Here is a 20,751-nt window from a genome sequence, read left to right on the forward strand (position 1 = left end):
TGAAACCAGACTCCCATCTTGCACACATGTTAAAATGCACAGATTAACCAGCAAATCCAATCTACAGATCTCTAAACTATCATATTGAAGTTATAAGAGGTTCCAAGGTTAATATAGCAGAAAACACCACACACTGTGCCTAACGTGCTTCACAATTTCAAAGAATTAACTATTTTTGACTGTTCAGCTCAGTGGTTCTCAATCCTGTCCCGAGTTGAAAAGCTTAATGAAATATCTCATTGTTATGAAGCATCTGCTAATTAGGCAGTTCACTGTTCAACACTGCCCTCATTCAGGTTTGTGAGCTGAAAAACACTGTGAGAGGTGCCTGATCCAAAGTCATTCCCTGTTCCCCGTGTCTGTTCATCATCAATTCATCACCTACTAAGACATGTTTACTTGGAAATCAAGACGAACATTCAGATTGTTCTGTGTGCTGAAGCTGTCAGAAATAAGCACTTAAACTTAAAGGTGTTCTTGTCAGCAAGGACTGAGAGCAGAAAAAAAGCCTAAACCAGCAACAGATCAGCTACTGGCAGAGTCCACTAGCTCAGGTTTGTCACCAACAGACAAGGCATATGGAGTGTGTCATAACAGGAAAAGCAATGATCTCAGTCTTGGTGCTTCTCTATTGAATCCCTAATAAACTGGTTTTCCAATAACCCTTAAAGTCTTCCACACCTCTTCCCCTTGCATTAAGCATTCACAAATCACCAGTCATTATTTGCATTAGAAATGCTGAACCTTTATAAATCGCGCAGCAGAAACTATGCCGGGCGAGTGAAAAGAAAGCTTTCCCAAAACTTAAACAACACTGTGAACAACGACAGGAAGCTCAAAATGCACTTATGCTCGGCGGCCTGGGTTCTCCGTCATTGCCTTGAGGAGTGTAGATCCTGAAACTCAGCTGCCCGCACAGCAGAAGAGACAGGGCTGGGCACGTGTTGCACGCTGGACGCCGGACACAAAGACAGCGTCTGACAAGGCCTTTCCAGAGAGACGAGATAAGGCAAGGCCGTAATTAAAGGATCCTGAGAGACACAGAGACAGCCGGAGCTCCTCCTCGTAATTAAACTGGAGGCGCGCATCACTGCCGGCTTCTCCGAGAGATAAGGCTTAGCCTTTAACAGCCTCTGCAGGCGTTCGGAGCTGCAGACTACAACACACACTCACGGCCTCCGCCACACTGCACCGCCTAACCTTTCCCTCCACGAAACCTCATTAAGACGGAAAGGTCATTATGAAACGGTTGTCAGCAGAAAACCCACTGCCCAGTTCGTGCGTCATCTCTGATTTACATGTTTTTAAAAAAAAAAACCCGAAACAAAAATTAGTTGAAATGATTAGCAGGGAAGAGGGACAGAAATTGTCGCTGCATCCGAAAGCTGTTTGCTAAAGTTCTTCTCAATGTGAAAATACAGAATGGCAAGGTTTTCTGTGTATTTTATTAAAGACTGGAATGAGACGGTGGTGTTAAAATACACCGATTTTCAAAGTCAGACAAAACCCATTTAATCATAATCCTCAGACTTACATGCTGCTTTTCTGGACACTCCACTCACGTCACTTCACGGGCAATGGAGACTTGCCTCCACCACCACCAACATGTAGCCTGGATGATACATGATAATTATGTGTACCTCAGGACTGATGTTTTATGGAAACAGGTTTTATTTGGTGGGTCAAAAGCAATTCACTTTCACAGTCTTTAAACTACTATACTTAATGTACATCACTTATCAAATAAACACACAGATGTAACCATGCATTTTCCTGTAAATCAGTCATATAACACTCTGTGAGGCATATTCTTTGTACCTGGATCCTTTAATTATGTTATTAGTGGGTCCTGTACATTCATGGCCCCAGAGTGATCCTGAGTGGACGCAAGCTACAGGGTCCTGTGTGGATACTGTGGGACCTTCGTTCACATACTGAACTAGGCGCAATGGCATGTTTAATAAACAGGACTCTTCAGTAGAAAGATTAGACAGGCCTTGTGATGAAGCAAAGAATACTGACCCATGCACACCTCACAGACAGTTCCAAAGAATCTAAAGAATGCATTAAAACCGACCCAACTCAGGAAGGGAACAGTGGAGAAAGCCGGAAGGATGTTTGCCGAGTTCTCTGCAGGGATTAGCAGGTGGTTTAAGGAGTCGATTATCCCCTGCGCAGTACCCTGTGCGATACTGTGCTGCTCAGTGCAGACTGGCCCCACACACAGCTGTAGGTGCGCCACACCCTCTGCTCTGCTCTGCTCTGCTCTCTCTGGCCCTCCTGCGCTGACGTGTGAAAGAGGCTGGACAATAGCCACCAGATCCTAATCCCCTCCCTGAGCCCAGCACCATTGTCCGGGGAAGTAGACAGATTTCGGAGTCCACTGCCTAGGAAAGCCTGCGCCGAGCAGGTGGGCCTGGCACCTATTGTCTTGGTAGGGGTTCCAAATACAAAAAATACACAAATAAAAACTTAGAGGGCATTACTGCCGACATACACTCCCTTTAACCTGCACGTTGACGGTGTACAGCCCGGTTTCCACTTCACACAGGTGCTCAGACAGAAAACGGTGATGGCTAAGAGGATTCCAAACCTGCTTTATTAACAGGGATGCACTGCAGCTTTATTTCATTTTAATGGAAACAGCTGTGGAAACAATTGCTAGGAAAACGACCGGGCGCGCGGGTCAGAGCACAGACTGAAGGCTCACAACAACACAACAGGGCGGCAGATTAAAACTCGCCAACACAATGCTGTGTGCTGTACTGAACACCCAAGAAAGGTCTCATTTAAAACCATCAGTCAAGACTGTGTCTCTCCCGATGGTGCTGGTCCATCAGTGTCTCAGAGTCAGGAAAACTTGTGTCTTCTGGTTTCTTTTCAGCTGAAAATCACCATCATTTTGCACATCAGCTGAAGTAAATATTAATGAGAGTTGGTGGTGGTCAAATCCAGCTCTTCCATTCGATTTTTCCTTTCCATGGAACTGGAATTTGAAATTGGTCTAAAAAGAGGAATTGGAATGAAAAAAATTGGAATTTAACCCTAACCCTGTCATTGATGATTTCTAACGCCAACAGTGTGATAGCTAGTGAATTTATACATTTAAGACACCACAAATGTTGCTGAATAAGTATTCATGCTGTTTCTTGAACTCATACATTTTCTAATAATATGATTTAAGGACTCCTACTGTAGCCCCTGAAACACATTGGCTTTGCAGCATATATGAAATGTTCATAGCTGACCAGACTCATTATTTTATAACAACATAAGAAAGGTTACAAATGAGAGGTGACCATTTGGCCCATCTAGCATGTCTGACAATAATTAATCCAGCTGCTTCTTTAAACTAGGGTATTGACTTTAAAAGCATGGCTGGGCAGCCTGTTCCACTCTCCCACAACCCTTTGGGTAAAGAAGCAGGTCCTGTTCTCTGCTTTAAATGCGCCTCCACATTGTTTTCACTTCTTTTCTCTGGTTTGTGTGTCATGGTTTGCTCTGAAAAAGTCTGCTGGGTTGATTTGGTCAATATCTTTGAGGATTTCGAAAACTTTTAGCGTTTCCTCTCATAGTCTGTTCACACTACAGAAACCCAGTTCCTGCAGCCTGTCAATGCAGCATGTTCCTTTAAAACCTGAGATTATCTGGTTGCTATTCTCTGAGCTGATTTCAATGCAGCTACATCTTTTCAATAACATGAAGACCAACATTATACATAATATTTTAAATGAGGCCTTACTAGCACATGATACAATTGTTCAGGTGGGTAGCTGCGTCAGCATGCATGGGCTGCAAAGGAACAATAGGTTTATTCCATGCTGAAAAAAAGAAGAAAGAAAACACAATGTTTCAGCTGTGGAGCCTTCTTCAGGTGTGAGCACCTTCTTCAGCTCACACCTGAAGAAGGCTCCACGGCCGAAACGGAGTGTTTTCTTTCTCCTTTTTTCAGCATGGAATAAACCTATTACTTGCTCCATGATACAATTGTAATAGATCTAAATAAAGAGTCTTGTGTGTCGATTTGACCAATGTCATTTCTTGTTGACGTCTTCCTTAGTGAATACTATTCAGTATTCAATTTACACTTTTTCATTTCCGCCCACTGCTCTGTCGGTTTACTTCGTCTTGTACTGTTGTGCTGTTCTTTTGTTGGCTAGAGCCGTGGTGAATGAATGGAGTCCCACCTGGCCATATCGCGGTGACGCAAACATTCAACAGCCCCTACACCGAACAGTGTTGAAATAATGTAAATACTTTTAAGTACCACTCATGTGTCATCCACAATTTAAGAAACGACCCCCCAAAGCAGAAAATAGATTTTTCCCTCTGGATTAACAACACAATTGGTAGTGCAGTAACGGAAAGCAAGCATCCGGTACAAGCCACAAACTTCAATTTTAAGACCGCATGCGAAAACTAACTTCCGGTAAATATTACTGTTCGGTAGCACTTTTCTCTGCACCGCTCCACACAAAAAAATAAACGAAGTACCCAGCTTTATTTATAACTACAAGATAGCTCTTGAACCACCGACCCTGAACATGCCGACTAACCTGAGGGAAACTTCATTCAGCAGAGGCGTGCGCGGAGTTGGAAGCAGTCCTCTCTGTCGAAGACGACCTGACCGCAGTCCAATCCGACTCCATTGGAGGCACCGATTTGAGAGCCTCTCACCGGCGTCTGGGCCGAAGTGTCTGCGCTCGTTTCGGCTCCTGTCCCCCACAGATCGACAGCCGGCTGACAAGTGCTGACTTGGTGTGAACTCAGAATGACTAACTGGTACACAAAGTTAACACAAAACAAAACAATTCTGTTCTGCGCTTCGAGAAGCCACCTTTAAAGGCGGTATATAAAATACAGTTTTTTTATTATTATTATTTTCTTCCACAACCAATTCATCAGTAGCGCAAAAATGTATGTTTTTTTTAAATCAACCTAATTTAAATGACTGTTTCTACAGGAAGTAGACCGGGATTAGTTATAATCAGAGTCTGTGAAACCACAAGCCAGTAGTGAGATACAAGAAGTTAATTGCTGCTTTATGCTGCATTTCTTTTGGGCTGTTGTCCTATTTCTGCACCCCATTATCTTCCATTACCTCCCTTCTCATTCAAAAGGAGTCAATCCAGCCCCTGTAAACAACCCCCTGTGCAAAACAGATTGCAATGGCCAGGCACAAGGACTCCTTCGTGGGAGCCCCATGATCTCATCCATACACGTTGAGCTCAGATCTTTATTCTGTATGTTTGGTCAGCTGCAGGGTCTAGGCACAATCTCAAGAATACCACTGATTTGGCCCTGGTTTTCAGCCTGTTCAGCAGATCTCCGAGTTCCATCTGCATTAAAAGAGGACGTCCTCTTCCACTGTCACCTTATCATGGCTCCTGGCAGGCAACTGTAGTAGAATCGAGGTCTGCTGCTCATTCTTCTCTGTATGTTTCTCTTAGAACTGTTCTCAGTCACCTCTTTCAGGTTTTCAAGATAAGATCCAGAAGTCACAGCACACTTCAACAAAGGTTTGACATAAGTTTTAATTTGTTCCTAAAAAATGCTATTTTCCAGAGAACACCCAAGATGAGATACAGTGTGGAAGTGTGCATCTTCCTGGAATACTCTTTTCATGGATGGGTTATAATCTGAATACATTCACTCACCACGAAGTTTGGAAGTGATCATTGCATATGCATTACAAGCTATACAAAGATGATTCCACACATGCCACAACGGCTTTTTTCACAATGGTTATTTTCTGAAATGTCACATACAACAGATGTCTGCCCCCCCAAATTCAGAACGAACCCCATATTAGATTGTAGAACCTAATCGGGTATTACAGTCTGATTAGGCTCCCAGACAGTGCTGTTCCTCCCTTGCATTTGGTAGCTTCCTGCTTCCAACACTGTATCTTGGAACTCAAATAAATCATATATTTTTTTTACTCTCCTTACTTTAAGAAATATCCTGGTTAAGGATTTATATTGTCAAGAGATTCATTCAGCCTATTAAAATCTTGCTCCTGTCCACACCTTCAGCGCATTTTTAATAGGTCGTGTGCAAACACAGGAGGGAACTACACATGCAAAACACTTTCTTAAAAAGCATTTTCTACATGAATTTAGCACCAGCAACATGCTTAAGGTGAATTCACATTTCAAGTGTCTAGAAGCTAAAAAATGTCTACTAAAAGTAAATAGTTCAATGAAGGGGTTTGAACCAGAGGCTAGCTGGATGTCAACTCTGTGCCACAAGTGAATCAAGTGCGTAAAACAGAGACTGAGGCTGACACCTGCTGGTTACTTCTCTAAGGCCCATATTTCTAATGCAACTCGAACACAAACGAAGTCAGTGCCACTCGAATTTCAATTAATTTTTGCTCAAAATCCATTCCTTTTCAGGAGCTCCAGTTGAATACCCGCAGTGCTGTGTAACTTAATGAGCGGTACGAGACGTGGAGATGCAGCTCAGCAGTGACCTTACTGACTGAAGGACTAGCAGCCTGGCTGTGAGGCGGAACCAGCCCACTCCTGCGGCAAGAGGTGAAGCAATGCATCCTGGGAAAGAAGAGCTCATGGTCCATACGTACACTTACACAGGGGTCCACCTTCTCACCCAAACCCCCAACTGCGGCCCCTCTCTCTGCAGGCTGTCCTGCAGGTCCGTACAGCCAAGAGCTGTCTGGCTGTGTCTGAACCAAGCCCAGCTAACACATGCACCGTGAGGGAGGCCAGTCGGCCCAGCCCTCTTGTGATTGGCTGTCCCAACAGGAAGTGGCAGGACTGCCCCCCCACCAGACACAGCAGCAAGTCTGACACAGAAGGCAGCACGAAATACTGTTTCAGATCACTCAGGCCATTATTTCTGTCTTTTGCAAGTAGATCATAACCAATGTCAAAAATCTCAGAATTACAATCATCATTCTCCCACTGTGGTTCTAAAAGAATGCTTTCAGCGCACTCTCAAATTCCTTTTGAGCTCAGTGATACCTCGTATCAACACGATGTGCACAGCAATGAGGAACAGTGCTTTCTCAACCAACGGCCTACATGACAAGTATAAAAAACACAAACACGGGGGAGTTAAGAGGGATATACAAGTGTATATTTCAGTTGTCTGCGATTATTTAAAAACATAAAACAGTTCAAGTTAAAAAGAAACTGGTCCTTATCTTTCACGGTTACACAGACACGCTCACAACGGTTTTACTCCTCCAGAACCGCCGGGGTCTCCACAGGACGGGAGGCGGCGGGGTGCCCTGGAGAGACGGGCAGCCGTGTCCGGGGTGGAGAGGGAGCGCTCGGGCGTTGCCATGGCGAGGACGGGGGAGCTGCGCCAGGAGAGGGGCCGGCGGTGCGCTATCACCGGGCGGAGAGGGAGGCACGTGGGCCGCCAGCCGGAAGGGCCCTGGGCTGGAGCGAGGCAGTGACCTGAAGGGCAAGCGTCGCTGCTCACACAGCCTGCAGAGAATCCAACGCCAGCACCCCGTGTGCTTCACCTGCAGATCTGAGGACTGGAGGACTGACGGTTCTCCAGCAGATAGGGTCCATTCAGAAGTTCTCACCTGCGTCCGGCTGGACCTGGACAGGCAGCCAGCCTAAACAGGCTGCAGACGACACGTTATCACCGCCACGTCACAGAGAGGCTGCAATGACCCCTTCTGCCTGCTCTCACACAGCTCAAGCCCGGCCTTTTCCTATGCAATCGCCAGCATTCCTAAAGCTCTGCCACGCCATTCCTATTGAAAAGAATTGCACCTGTTGTCCCGATTATTTCTGCTCCTCGGATCTCGGAAAGCCTCTGCTGTGGAGGCAGACGCGCTATACTTCTGCTGAAGTGGAAACTCTTCCGAAAGGGCAGGGGGGGGGGAGCTTGTAATCTGGCCAGCAGGGGGCGTGTGTTACCCTATCCTCTACACTATACTGCACGCGCACTGGTGTTCCTTGTAGTGTTAATGCTACAGTACCTCACGCCACTCTTACACGCTTATCTTCAGAGAATCGATTTCTCCTGCACCATCTAGAAAACCCAGAGTGCCTAAGCTGTACACTATCCCTCCCGTATCAAACACTGCGAATTCGCTGGCTCTAGGGCTTGCGTAGCAGGAAGGATACTCTGAGATCAGTAGTACCCTGGGTGGTGGCGACCTGTCTTTGTGTCTAGAGTGTCCAGTCAGCTACCAGACCCCCCCCCCGTTTCCAAGAGCTGTCAAGGACTGGAGCAACAATACAGAAATATAACACCAGCAGAGACAGGAACAGCCAGACGGGGGATGCTCACTCGTCGGGGCAAAGCGAACGGTCTCTTTAAACCTGAGAATGCAAGGAACCTGTCTTTCCCCATCAATGCGGATGCAGTGTCCTTGATTAAGGACCACTCCGCGGTCAGGGGCCAGGGAGTTGGCAAGGACCGCAGTCAGCAGAGTCCTGCCCGGGCACTGCTTTCTCACGCGCCCCCGAGAAGGAGTGTCGGCTCGATGTTAAGAAACAGCCTGCTGTGGAGGCCGGGAGCGGGTTCAAAAGCAACCCCAGGATCCTGAGCAACATTTGACAGGCGCCTGGGTTACAGGGCAAATGTTTTGGCCAACAAAGCCCATACTGCAACTGGCGTGCGTCATCGCTGTTCAAAGTTTAATCTGACGGTGCGTGTCACCAATGCATAAAGGTTTGCACACACCACACGATAAATAAGTTAAAGCAGAAAAAGGAAAAAAAAAGTCACTGAGCTTCAGGCGTGGCGGCTGTGCCCCCCCTCCAATTCAGACGTCCCTTCATTTCGCCTGCTGCCGTCACACGCAGCGGGACAGAAGACGAAAATCGGGCGGCGCGACCCGACGGCGCACACCTGCTCTGCGACACGTTTAAAAGCGAAGGGCAGAGGTCTCCCCTCTTCACCGCGCCGGCACTGGCGCCGCCTCTGCTGCGGGCGCAGACCCCCTGCCTGTGGGCCAGACCGGGCAGGACGAGCCCGGCTCCGGCCCTCTGCGCCCCCCTCTCCTGCTCGGACACGGCCCGGAGGAGGTCCGCCGTCGAAACATTTAAAAACGGATTTATCCCACGAGGTAAAAAAAAATAGAGACAGTTATATATTTTTAAAAGAAAAAAAAACGTTCCTCTGCCGCCTGCAGGCCGGAGAGCTGCTGGCTCTAGCCCTCCTTGTCCAGGATCTTCTGCACATCAACGAAGACCTGCGCAGAGAAACAGGCAGGCACAGCCGAGGTCAGAATCTTTCCAAATGCACAATGTGCAGTCAGGGCTGGGGAAAGTTACTTTTACAAAGTAATCTATTACAGCTACAAGCTCCTGGTGTGCGGGATTACTTGATCAAATAAAGATAACGAGGGGAACTGCATGCACAAGATAATAAATGACTTTATTGAGTGAGTATACACACACTACACAGATCAATTCGATGGCTCTTCAGAATGATTTCCCTCCCAACATCTTATAAATTTTACAAAGTGATCCTGTACACAAATAACCAGTAACTGTAACACAGTTTAAAAGTAACCACCCCCCTAACACTGCACACAATGTATAAACACACACTGCAAAGCCCTAAGCGTAGTTCTAAGTGACCGGGCACTGCAGTGTAGGAGCTTACTCACTGAGAGCTAAAAAGCCCGGTCCAGGGAATAGGGATTTGCTTTGAGCCATAAAGAACAGTATATTTGTGAATGTAGTTCAAGTAGGGAGCTGCGTCAGCATGCGCAGGCTGCAAAGGAACAAGTAAAGGTTTATTCCAGGCTGAGAAGAGAAGAAAGGAAACGCAACGTTTCAGCTGTGGAGCCTTCTTCGGGTGTGAGAAAGACAGGGAAATCAGCAGAGATTATAGAGCACAGGAGAACAAAAGCTGGGAGACTGGAGGAGGTGGGAGCAGGGGGGGGGGCGAGTGGGCACTCGGGTGGTGTGAAGTGGAGAGAGGTGAAGAGAGGGGTGAGGCTGAAACCCGCATGTGAATAGAGAAGATGACACGAAGACAAGTCTGTCACTGAGAGAAGGGGGGAAGGTGTGAACCACGTTTCAGGATAATTTTGGTTGCGGATGCCTTTCTGCCATAGGAGTTAAGAAACCCTTCTTTGAGAAGTGTGATCATGGCCGTCAGAGGTGAAATGAGAAACTATGGGCTTGGGCTAACATGTTCTCTGAAGCAGTCTCCGAGCCTCCTTCCTGTTTCCCAGATCTAGATAGCTGGGCATTTTCTGCAAGAGATGCAGTAAATAAGGTTGCTGGAGGTACAAGAGGTCATCTGGGTGATCCAGAATTGTCCTGAGGGGCCTTGAATGAGTGTGGTGTTAGATATCTACTTGCAGGCGATGCGTGTGTATGTAAATGAATACAACAGCTCGTTCTTAATTCCGCACCCTGCTCTATTGAATGGGTACCAGATATTCCCATGTCAATACACGCTACCTGACTTCAGTCTTCACTATTCAGTCACTGACAAACAAGCAAGGCAGTGTCAGAGAGGGACAGGGGAGGACCTTGCTGTTTGAAACACTGGTTCTTAATTTTTTTGCACAGTGCATATTTATCTTATACATGAGCAGTCCAAATTGTGCAGTTCTTCAGACCGTACTATTGAAGTAACTACTGCAGGAGGGAAAGAATTAACGTGGAATAATTCCACTACAATAAAAATAAGAGCAACTGAGGAAGGTATACTGTCATTTCATAGAACTAAATTCCCCGAGGGAATATTGCTCTTACTAGAAACCACAGCTGCTCATTCAACAGCAGTGCATTCAGCAATAATCAACTCCCTGACGATCCAAGCAGGACAGCACTGCCAGGACACAGTGTCCAAGCAAAGGCATTTCTGAGCATCCTTAACAGAAAAGAACAAGTCAGCCTTTAGCAAACACTGGCAACGAAAGCAAAAGCTGCAATAACTTTGAAGCTGCTCGAGTCCCTTACTTTTAAAAGCCGGTCTTACATTTTGACATCATGAAGCTGGGAAATAACACAGCGAGTCTGTGGCAGAGCTGGATCTTGAACTGGGAGCCTCATGGCACCTTAGTCAGTGGATCGACCGTTCCCTTGTTCTTTAACGGACACCACACAGTGGGAAGAAATGCATCTTCAGAGACTGAAACGGGAGCAGCCCCGCCTGGAGTGTTGCCCCCCAGCCCTTCTCACCTCCTCCACGGACCCCGAGGCGTCCACTCTGCGCACCTTGCCCTGCGTCTCGTACTGGTCGATGATGGGCTTGGTGGACTGCAGGTAGGTCTGGATCCTGGAACACAGCGACACACGGTATCACCTCGACTGTCCCACACCTCCCACTCACCTCCCTCCCCAGATGTTTCGGCTCCCTGCTCTCCTCTGCTGCAGCCCCACAGCGGCTAACTCTGGGCCAGGCCTTCCCACACGATTTGTCATTCTGCCTCAGGTACCCGACTGTGCTCTTACCAGAACTAATTAATAAATGAATACCCGATACAGTCAGATCTTTTAAGGGCACCACGGTGGTACAGTGGTCAGCACTGCTGCCTCGCAGCACTGGGGCCCTGGCGTCCATTCCTGGAGTGCTGTCTGTGTGGAGTTTGCATGTTCTCCTTGGGTCCATGTGGGGTTCCTCCAGGTGCTCCAGTCAGACTGGTAGGTGAACAGGCTTCTGGGAAAACCGGGCCCTGGTGTGATTGCGAGTGCGAGTGGGAGAGTGTGTGTATCACTATGTGCGAGAGTGTGCCCTGTGTGTGACTGGAGTCCAGTCCAGGGATTATCCTGCCCTGTGCCCAGTTCTTCCTGAAACAGGCTCCCGGCCTCCGTGACCCTCTGCTGCGGTTACTGAAACTGATGGGAAGTGAATCCCGGTCACAGGAAAACTGGCGTTCTGAAGCGACTGTGCTGCAGTCGCTCCCGACACGCTGGGAAACTTTCAGGATTCGGTGTCTGGGTAGTAATCTCTTCAAGGGAAACCTGGGTGGTGAAAACTGCCTCTGAAATAACCTGCAATACTAAACCTGAACATTTTCTGTATTCCGGGGAGCCCTCGTCCCCCGCTACGCCACTCGAGGAACAGGCGCCCTGGTGTCACGGCCCTCGACCGGCAGGGGCCGGGGTTACCTCTTCTCCAGGCTCTCCCGGTTGTCGTCCGTGCGGCCGCTGCTCTTGCCCCGCTCCAGACAGCGCTCGATGCACACCTGCGGAACAGCGCGGGCCCACGCCCACATCCCATCAGCCACTCGCCCGCCGCCGCCCAGCGAGCTCGGGGGGCTCGACTGAGGCAGTCATAGCCCCTGCTCGGCCGGAGGCACTACCAGCGGTCAGGAAGTCAAAAAGTACGCCACAAAACTGTCCCGGAAAAAATGACTTGTAAAACAATGCTTACGTTGGCCTTTTAAAATAATTATTTTCATATAATTGAAGTGGTATTGATTCAAAGAAATATACTTAATGAAAACATCACTGGCTTTTAAGATCTTAAATGTAGTTTCAGATATCCAGTTTTCAATCAAGTGTTGAGAGTTTTAAAACCGCTGCAAACGGTTGATTTAATAGTGGTTCAGCTCCAATCCAGAAAGGACAAGGCTGATCTCCTGAGGCCCGAGTTTGGGAAACAGTGGTTTTAGTGACATTAGTACTGGGATAGCCACTGGTCAGTAGCTTGGGCAAGGGGTAAAAAAACAACTGGACCACATTTATACACTGATCCACAGGGAAAAGGCAGTTAAGTGGGGCCCGTTAGTTCAGTCTGAGCGGAATCAGGGTAAAAGCAGGGAATCCTGGAGTCCTCAGGGCCCGGAGACGGGCTCCTGCCGGCAGCAGGATGAGATTGGGCCTGGCGGCGGCGCGGTACCTCGTTGCTGCAGTCGAAGAAGAGGACGAACTTGACGTTGGCCTTGCCGTCCATGGCGGCCCTCCAGCCCTGCAGGTTGTCCTCGTTGCGCGGGAACCCGTCGATCAGGAAGCGGAACTTCTCCTTGTCCTTCAGCATGGTCTCCTCCATGGCCTGCGGGGAGCCGGGGTGTCACACGCGACGCTCACGCGGACACGCTCCCTAGCCTGAACACGCACTCACACAAGGTTACTCACACACGCTCGCCAAAATCTTTGGGACTCCGAGTCAGATGAAAAGACTCTCAATGCCAAGCGATGTATGGCTGCCTGCTTTATTTTATTTGACTATTTTTTACTGCTTTAGTTTATTGCCAAAGAGGTTATGAGATCTTCGACACTAACTTCAGTTTGATATGAAGCTAAGAGCACGAGTTAGACTCCTCTCTCCTTTCCTGGCAAAACCAAGCTGCCAGTTTTAGTCCTGTCCGAAACTAGTGGGACCTGATGCTCAGTCCCGCTGACTGTGACCCTCCGCCGAGGGCCATGTCTGCTGGCGGACGGAAACAGGACCGCGCATTTCCAGCCCTTCTCCACTTCCTGCCACATCTGCTCCAGCTGTTCCTACGGAATGTTTTTCCAATACGGACCAGTGAGTGTCCCTACATCCCGTCAGACGTACATCTACAGACGAGCTCTTAATTACTCTGCCCATCTGTATCTTGTGGCTGAGCTATTTCCTTGAACAGGCCGTCTACAGCTTCGCGTGGCTACCAACCAGGACTGGATTACAAATGGAGATTAAACCTGAAGCAGAAGTTGCATGATGTAATTAGTCAGAGACATAAGATCATAAGAAAGATTACAAGTGAGAGGAGTCCGTTTGGTCTATCTAGGCCTCTTGATTATTGATCCAGGGACCTTATCCAATGATAATGATACGAAAGAAAGGGCCGGGTGAATTCCTAGGTCTGGGATCAGAAAAGATTGATCTCCGTGAATCCCCAGGATAGGGATCAGGAATGATAGATCCCAGTGAATCCCCAGGAGTGGGAACAGAAAAGAGCAATCCAAGGGAATCGCCAGGATAGGGACCAGGAATGATAGATCCCAGTGAATCCCCAGGAGTGGGATCAGGGATGATAGATCCCAGTGAATCCCCAGGATAGGGATCAGGGATGATAGATCCCAGTGAATCCCCAGGAGTGGGATCAGGGATGATAGATCCCAGTGAATCCCCAGGAGTGGGATCAGGGACGATAGATCCCAGTGAATCCCCAGGAGTGGGATCAGGGACGATAGATCCCAGTGAATCCCCAGGAGTGGGAACAGAAAACCGATCCAAGGGAATCGCCAGGATAGGGATCAGAAATGATAGATTCCAGTGAATTCCAGGAGTGGGATCAGGAATGATAGATCCCCATGAATCCCAGAACTTGGTTTAGGAACCCCACCAACCCGTCGCTTGGGACCTACCTTCCTGAGCAGGTTAATGGTGATCTCTACAGGGACGATCTTGCCCTCCTTGATGTAACTCTCGATCAGCTGTCCGAACTCCGACCCCGGCCTGCCACGCTCTGCCCTCAGCAAGTCCCCGGCTGACAGGTGGGTGTAGCCATACTTCTGCCAAAGAGACACAGGAGGACACCGCTGTGACGGCACTGCAGATGGGGGGGACAACCAGGACCAGAGGCAGGTTTCTGGTAAGAGCACAGTGGGGCAATTTGTGAAAAGGGAGCTTTAGGAGCAGTGAGGACGCTTCAGGTTGTCAGAAGAGGGACACCAGAAAAAAAAAAGCAAATTTCAGCATTAAAACTAGTTGACAACAATACAGCACAGGCCCAAAGCTTTGAAGGGGAACCGCAACACTATTGATATATTTAGGGGATGGAAAGAATTGATGAGTGCATTTCAAACCACGGTACACGGTAACATATAAAACCTCCGATTTACATCCAAAACAGATGAAGCTCCAGGTGTGCACAGCGCCATATTGCGATCATTGTGTGCGAATCAGAACAAGGCAATAAAACATCCAGTGACATGTTGCGGACCTATTACATTGTGAACAAGCAGGGTTGTGAATACAGCTCTTTCATTCCAACAGGAATATTGCTCTCAACTTTGAGACAGTTTTGCCACCAAATACTGCTTACTTGATAACTGCATGCAGATCACATTGGAACATTCCTGTGGTGAAATGTCTGCTGCACAACCTGTACTCATTTGCTCGTACTTCACATTACATTAGTCATTACAGTGACTAGTGAGCAGGAAGGGACACTTCATGTCACAATTCTCTGGAACTCTCAACAACATGACCACTATACCGTATTTCACGAGTCTGAGTTTTATTCGGAAATTGTCAAATTTTACGATGGCATCAATTAATTTATTTTGTTACTGAGATGTAAGAACCGGTTTGAGAAATTGGGAGTGCAGTTCCCCTTTAACAATGGGTTTTAAACAGACAAACCCAATGGGAGAATTAAAAAAAAAACGTGTTTCCAAATTGTGAAACACATATCACCAGGAGAAACGCGGTGTCTTTCACAAACACTCCACCCTTCCATTCCTCCCCAGCAGGCTGAGCTCACTAGAACAGCGCTGGGGTTGTGAGCAGGGATGAAAGGCAGTTATTACCAGACCCTGGCATGCCAGAAACCTGATTCACATGGAACAGCCCAAGGCCACATGCTTAGAGAAACCACAGCAGTTACCAAAGCACACAAAATGGCAGTGTTTAGGACTATTTAGAAAAACAGTCGAGAACAACAGATTTGTCATTTAGGATAGATGTTGAACGAATAAAATCTACAAACTGGTCTTTTTCCGTCTTCAAACTCTGACCTGTGGCATACACCCTGCCCACATTTTAATATTTTTCACGACGGTGTGTGTGGATCTCATTGCTGAAATCTTTTTGTAACGAAAAAGCAACAGACAGCCAATGGCCACAGAGCTCTGATTTAAAAAAAAAACCTCAACTAAGCCATTACTGTAAGGCCAGATAGTTATAAACACTCACATCAGATGGATGTTTGTTGCATCAGTGTGTTTTCGCTGGTATGTATAAACATCGGGACAAAATGTTTCTACATCACAAGTAACTCCTAACAAAACACAACGGTGACGACATCCCCATAATGTCAATTATGTTTATATATCAAATGGCATCTTCCTTTGAATCTGAAATTTTAAATGAATTTTTGGGGAATAAAATAGTTTTAATTTCTATTCCTGTCACCACGTCATTCCATTTGAGTTGAGTTTGGAAGAGGAATTAAAAACAGCAGGAGGGCTGATGGGAAGACCACACAAACACAGGAGCACATATGTGTGTGTGTGCGCGCGCGAGACCATATCTGTGCAGCTCCCAGAGACGATACACCCCAGCCTGCTAATGTGGTCGTGTCCCAATCCCACAAAGTAAACAGGCTCTAAAAATAGCCCGTCCCATCAAAGCCTGCATCTCAGACAGAGATGTCAGAGACAGGGCCCCAGTGACACACCCTATAACTAGTCCCACACAGCACAGGGATGGGCACAGAGTCTCCAAGTGCGCTGAGCCTGGTGTGCACAAAGACTACAGAACCTGCACCTTGTTCTTCATTCCTGGACCTTGCACTGTGCACAGGACTGGAGCATGCGCTTCACTGTAAATAACTGGCATTTATTATTTTTCTCCTACATAGACCAATACATTTCGTCTCCTCCATTTGGATATAGCCAAGTATTTTGTTTTAGGTTTAGTAATTTAGAATGGACCCATAAGCTGGCCTCTCTTTCCAATTTCTACCTGCGGGCCTCTACCATACACCCACCTTGCTCCAAGCTAAACCCCCCATTATCGGGGAGCTGTCCTACGATGTCAGGGGTAGCCGGAAAAGAGGAGACAACACATTTCAGAGTCCATATCATATGCGATCCATGCTCTCCTGACCCCAGAGCCCAATTTCTCTCCCGCGATCATCATCACCTCATCGCTGTCAGTCGAACAGCAGCAAGGAGTCCCCCTACACTCCAGCCCGAACTCGGAATTGAACTCAATTCAGAACACAGACCTCAACAGGTAAAGGTGTATTTCTACACCCTTTTCCAATTGTTTGTCTGACTGTACCTGGCGAAAACGGGTTCTATTTTCAAGCGTGAATTGGTATCGACGACAGGGAGAAAGACACACGCGCCGCTGTCGTGACAGATGGAATTTTCCCAGAACTCCTTGTCTGTTCAGTGTTAACAGCTAGTGGAGCTGGGATTTTGCCTTTCCTGAGCAGCGCGCGTCCAGGCTCAGGTCCGTCCTCAGTCCACCTGCCCAGCCCCCTGATGCCTGATGGGACGCTCTCACCCACGCCTTCAGGTCTGCATTTTCCCCCTTCGCCCACCGCCCCGGCTCCTAAGGGGGGGCTTCTCTCCTTCTCCTAGCCCTTGACTCCCCACCCTCCTGTCCCTCTCCCTCTGGGACACTGCCGTCGTGCCCACATCCCCAGAACTGCCTCCTGGCTTCCCACTTCCCACTGCTGCTGGCGTGCGGGGCTGCCCCCTGTCCTATGAACGCCACCCCGGCTCAGCGCGACCGAAACTTTCAGGACTTCACACAGTCAGGAAGATTTTTCTATCCTATTATTTCAACATGCCATTCTGGCAAACTCTTAATAATCAGTACTCCCCCTGTACTGATTTCCATCACACCATCTGCTAGTTGAAGTTTCTCTCGTTAACTGCATTCATTCATGAGCTATTCCTTTAATTGGTGTTTACTGTGTTGAGGGGGATTCTGCTGAGTAATTACAGTGTAGGTGCAATCTTGTTACTGTTCTGTGCTTCACACACTGGTCTGGAGCACTGATCTCCCCAGACCTACAGACCTGGAAAGACAGGCCGGCTGCTCCACCGCACAGAAACCTGTTTTCCATTGTGTGCCAGGCAGGAGCAAGACAATACTGTCCCGCTGGTATCCCTGCACTCACAACAACCTAAGCCTGCCGACAGTCTTTCTCCGTTTGCCTGCTTTTCTTCTAAATGACCTGAAAATGTCAAACGGCGTGTTCCTATCCACGCTCTCCCGGTGATTAAGTGATATATGACGATCGCAGGGAATTTCCTGGTTGATGTGTAGTACGAGGACGTGGCCATCAACACGACACTCGCACAACCTTCACACTTGGCTCAGGACAATTTCCAGCGGCAGGAAAAGTCAGCTCTCCTTCAGTGAGCTTCCTCACTACTCCGTACGTACTAAAACGGCCCTACAGTAACAAAAACAGCCTCGATGAAACGACATCGGTGTAATTAATGTTCTTATGGCAATTAGCAGTGTGCGCTTTGTTTCCGTTCTCACAGTGAAAGGCTTGTGCCGCTGTTTTGCGCAGTAACCCTGGCTTCATTCATTCTGGAGACCGGAAGTGCCTGATCGATCAAGTCAGTGGAGGGAACCGAGGTGGGGAAGTCTCGCCCCCCATAAATGCCCACTGCTTAGGATGTCTGTCCGTGTCGCCCCGCTCGCTCCCCGCGCCTCTTACCTCCACGATCCTGGCGCACTGGGTACCTTTCCCAGCGCCGGGGCCGCCGAGCACGAACACAACCTGCGGTTTCATGACAAGAGGTAGCCGGTACAGAACACTGGGAGCCTTCCGGGAAAAGGAGCTCAGCAGTCGGTACAGCATAAACCGAAAACAACCGGCGAACCCGGGAGGGGCAGCTATTGGCGAAGAAGGAGTGAGATCCCGGGTATGTCCGACTGCTGCGTGACACGGAGGCAAGGCAAAGATGCCACTTCCGCTTTCCACCACGGCGAAGTGCACTGGGGACGACGTGAGGGGAATCCACGCCCCTCTTTGTACATATAAGGTCAAAAGGCGGAGACTCCACAATTCCAGTTGGGGGGCCACCGCTAGGCCACTCCCATACCGCGAGCTGTGACCTTTGATTGGGTGGTGTGCTCATGTTAGCGAAGGGAGGCGGGACTGGTACAGGATCTGTCAGAAATAAGGAATGACAGATACATGAAACAACCGCGCAGTGCCTTTTAAAAGATACTGGAGCCGCCTTAGTCTTAAATTACTACTTTTCATACAGCCACAGTGGATTCTTGTTTACAGATTCTTCTTTGTTGTCAATACAAACATATATTAAATAAACTGTTGTTCTGCTTTTTATAGCTAACTTCTGTAAATGCCTTGAATTCCGCGTCTTCCGCCTGAAGTCATTGTTATGTACAGTACTTGTATTGTTCAGGCGCTTACTAACTGTATCCTAGTGTACTGAGTCTTTTACAATGTTTAGAGGTAAAACGCATTCATGTTTTTGTTTTTTGTTTGGTGTTGTCTGTCTTGATGTCCTAATGGTACTAATACTCGACATTTATTTTTAAACGAATCGACCATGCGAGACTGCCGCGTAATCCTTCAGTCTATTTCGTACAACTAATTTCGACTGAAGTTCAAAATGTCATTGACGCAGCACTGATACAAGCTGGATGGCGGAGGAAGCCCTAACAGAGCAGTGAGTTATAGGAAGTCGGATATAGCCTTATTATCACGCGCCTCTGCAGTGACCCGCCCTGCCAGCTCACCCGATCTCACCCCACGCACACGGGCGCGCGTTTCCCTTACCAATAGTGTGTGTGTAAGCTGTCTGCGCTGAGAGAAAAGAGTATACTTTCCTATCACCCTTCCAGGACGCTCTTGAAAAGTTCGATGTTTATAGCACTGCTTTAAAACCAATAATACTTCGCAGTTTGGAAGTGGAAGACCCCTGATAAAAAACACATCCACTGGTAAACAGACCCGATGCATTTACGTCTTTAGCTATTCAAATAGAAACAAAGCCGGCTATTAAACAATAATTAGGTTGCCCTTTATTATTTCAAGAACACCACTGTTTTCTCTGAGCCTGAGAAAATAATTCACGCATCTGTATCTTCTAGTTTTTTTGAGGGTGCCCCCAAAAACACAAAATTTTGTGCATCGTCCTGTCAGTGGTTGGAGTATCGCCTCAGATCTGAGAGCTGAGTCAGGCTGGAGTCCGCAGAGGAGCAGGCAGAATTACATTTCCTCGCTGACAAACGTGACTTTGCCAATATCGCCGCCAGCACAAAACTTCACCTGTTTAAAGTGCGGGTGCAGACAGACCTTCTCTGTCGGAGCTATTTTCCGGCTTTCCAAATCCACATCTTCAGTCCTCCTACTTTAAACCGCCGTCTCTGTTCTTAACTCTCAGTTCTTCAGTTATGATCTCAACACTAGAGTGACAAACATAAACAGCGCTCAGCTGTCCTGTTTATAGAAACCTGTTTTTCACTCGTGGGGTCGAAAGTATAACGATGAGGTTTCTGTCAACTGCGACTCATTAACCGCGACCAATTTACAGCCAGATCGACCTCTCACAAAGGCAATAGCTCAGGTTTCCGATGCTTTATATTTTTGTACAATTATGGCTTTATTTTACATTACCTATTATTATGCAGTTATAATTTTACTCGAGACACATCCATCACTAACCGGGTAACACCAGATAACACCAATTCGGACTTCGTACAGACGCAGGAAGCAAAATCCCTAACCTAATTAACACTGTATTTTTAATTCCTCGTTCAACTCACACTTTCAAAGTGCTTTCATTTTACAGTGCTTTAACTATACTTTTTCGGCTTCACTTTTTACCATTTTCACAGTTGTTAAATACGCTTTGTGATGCTCTTCCGTGAAGCTACACTTTCACTTAATATTGTCTTTATTCTTACTCATATCAAATTTATTTCCGTTTGTGAAATGTCCAAAGGAGAAAGATAACCTCAGTTTATGAGAAGCCAAATGATTTCAGCCTTTTAAACCTGTCTTGCAGTGACGCTCAGTAAATACAGGGTGAACCTGGCGGAGACGCAGTAACTGACTCGAGTTAGTAAGTCACCACCACTGAACGTCCACAAGAGGGCGTAAGGTAACATGATTTTGTGTTTCTCCCCGTAGTTGTA

The 20,751-nt window shown here is 47.6% G+C and overlaps 1 protein-coding gene across 1 annotated transcript; it reads right to left on the reverse strand.

Moving 5' to 3' along the window:
- Nucleotides 1-7,079: 7,079 nt before the first annotated feature.
- cmpk1 (cytidine/uridine monophosphate kinase 1) lies at nucleotides 7,080-18,580 on the reverse strand. Its single transcript, XM_088599167.1, has 6 exons — nucleotides 18,299-18,580; nucleotides 14,253-14,399; nucleotides 12,799-12,951; nucleotides 12,066-12,142; nucleotides 11,136-11,232; nucleotides 7,080-9,184 (listed from the first exon to the last, which is right to left on the reverse strand). Exons 1-6 carry the CDS (start codon nucleotides 18,440-18,442, stop codon nucleotides 9,143-9,145), a joined length of 660 nt encoding a protein of 219 aa, XP_088455293.1. The 5' UTR covers nucleotides 18,443-18,580; the 3' UTR covers nucleotides 7,080-9,142.
- Between the last annotated feature and the right edge of the window lie 2,171 nt (nucleotides 18,581-20,751).

Source organism: Lepisosteus platostomus, chromosome 11, assembly GCF_059453375.1.
Source record: "Lepisosteus platostomus isolate fLepPlt1 chromosome 11, fLepPlt1.hap1, whole genome shotgun sequence".
In the NCBI taxonomy this organism is placed as follows: domain Eukaryota; kingdom Metazoa; phylum Chordata; class Actinopteri; order Semionotiformes; family Lepisosteidae; genus Lepisosteus; species Lepisosteus platostomus.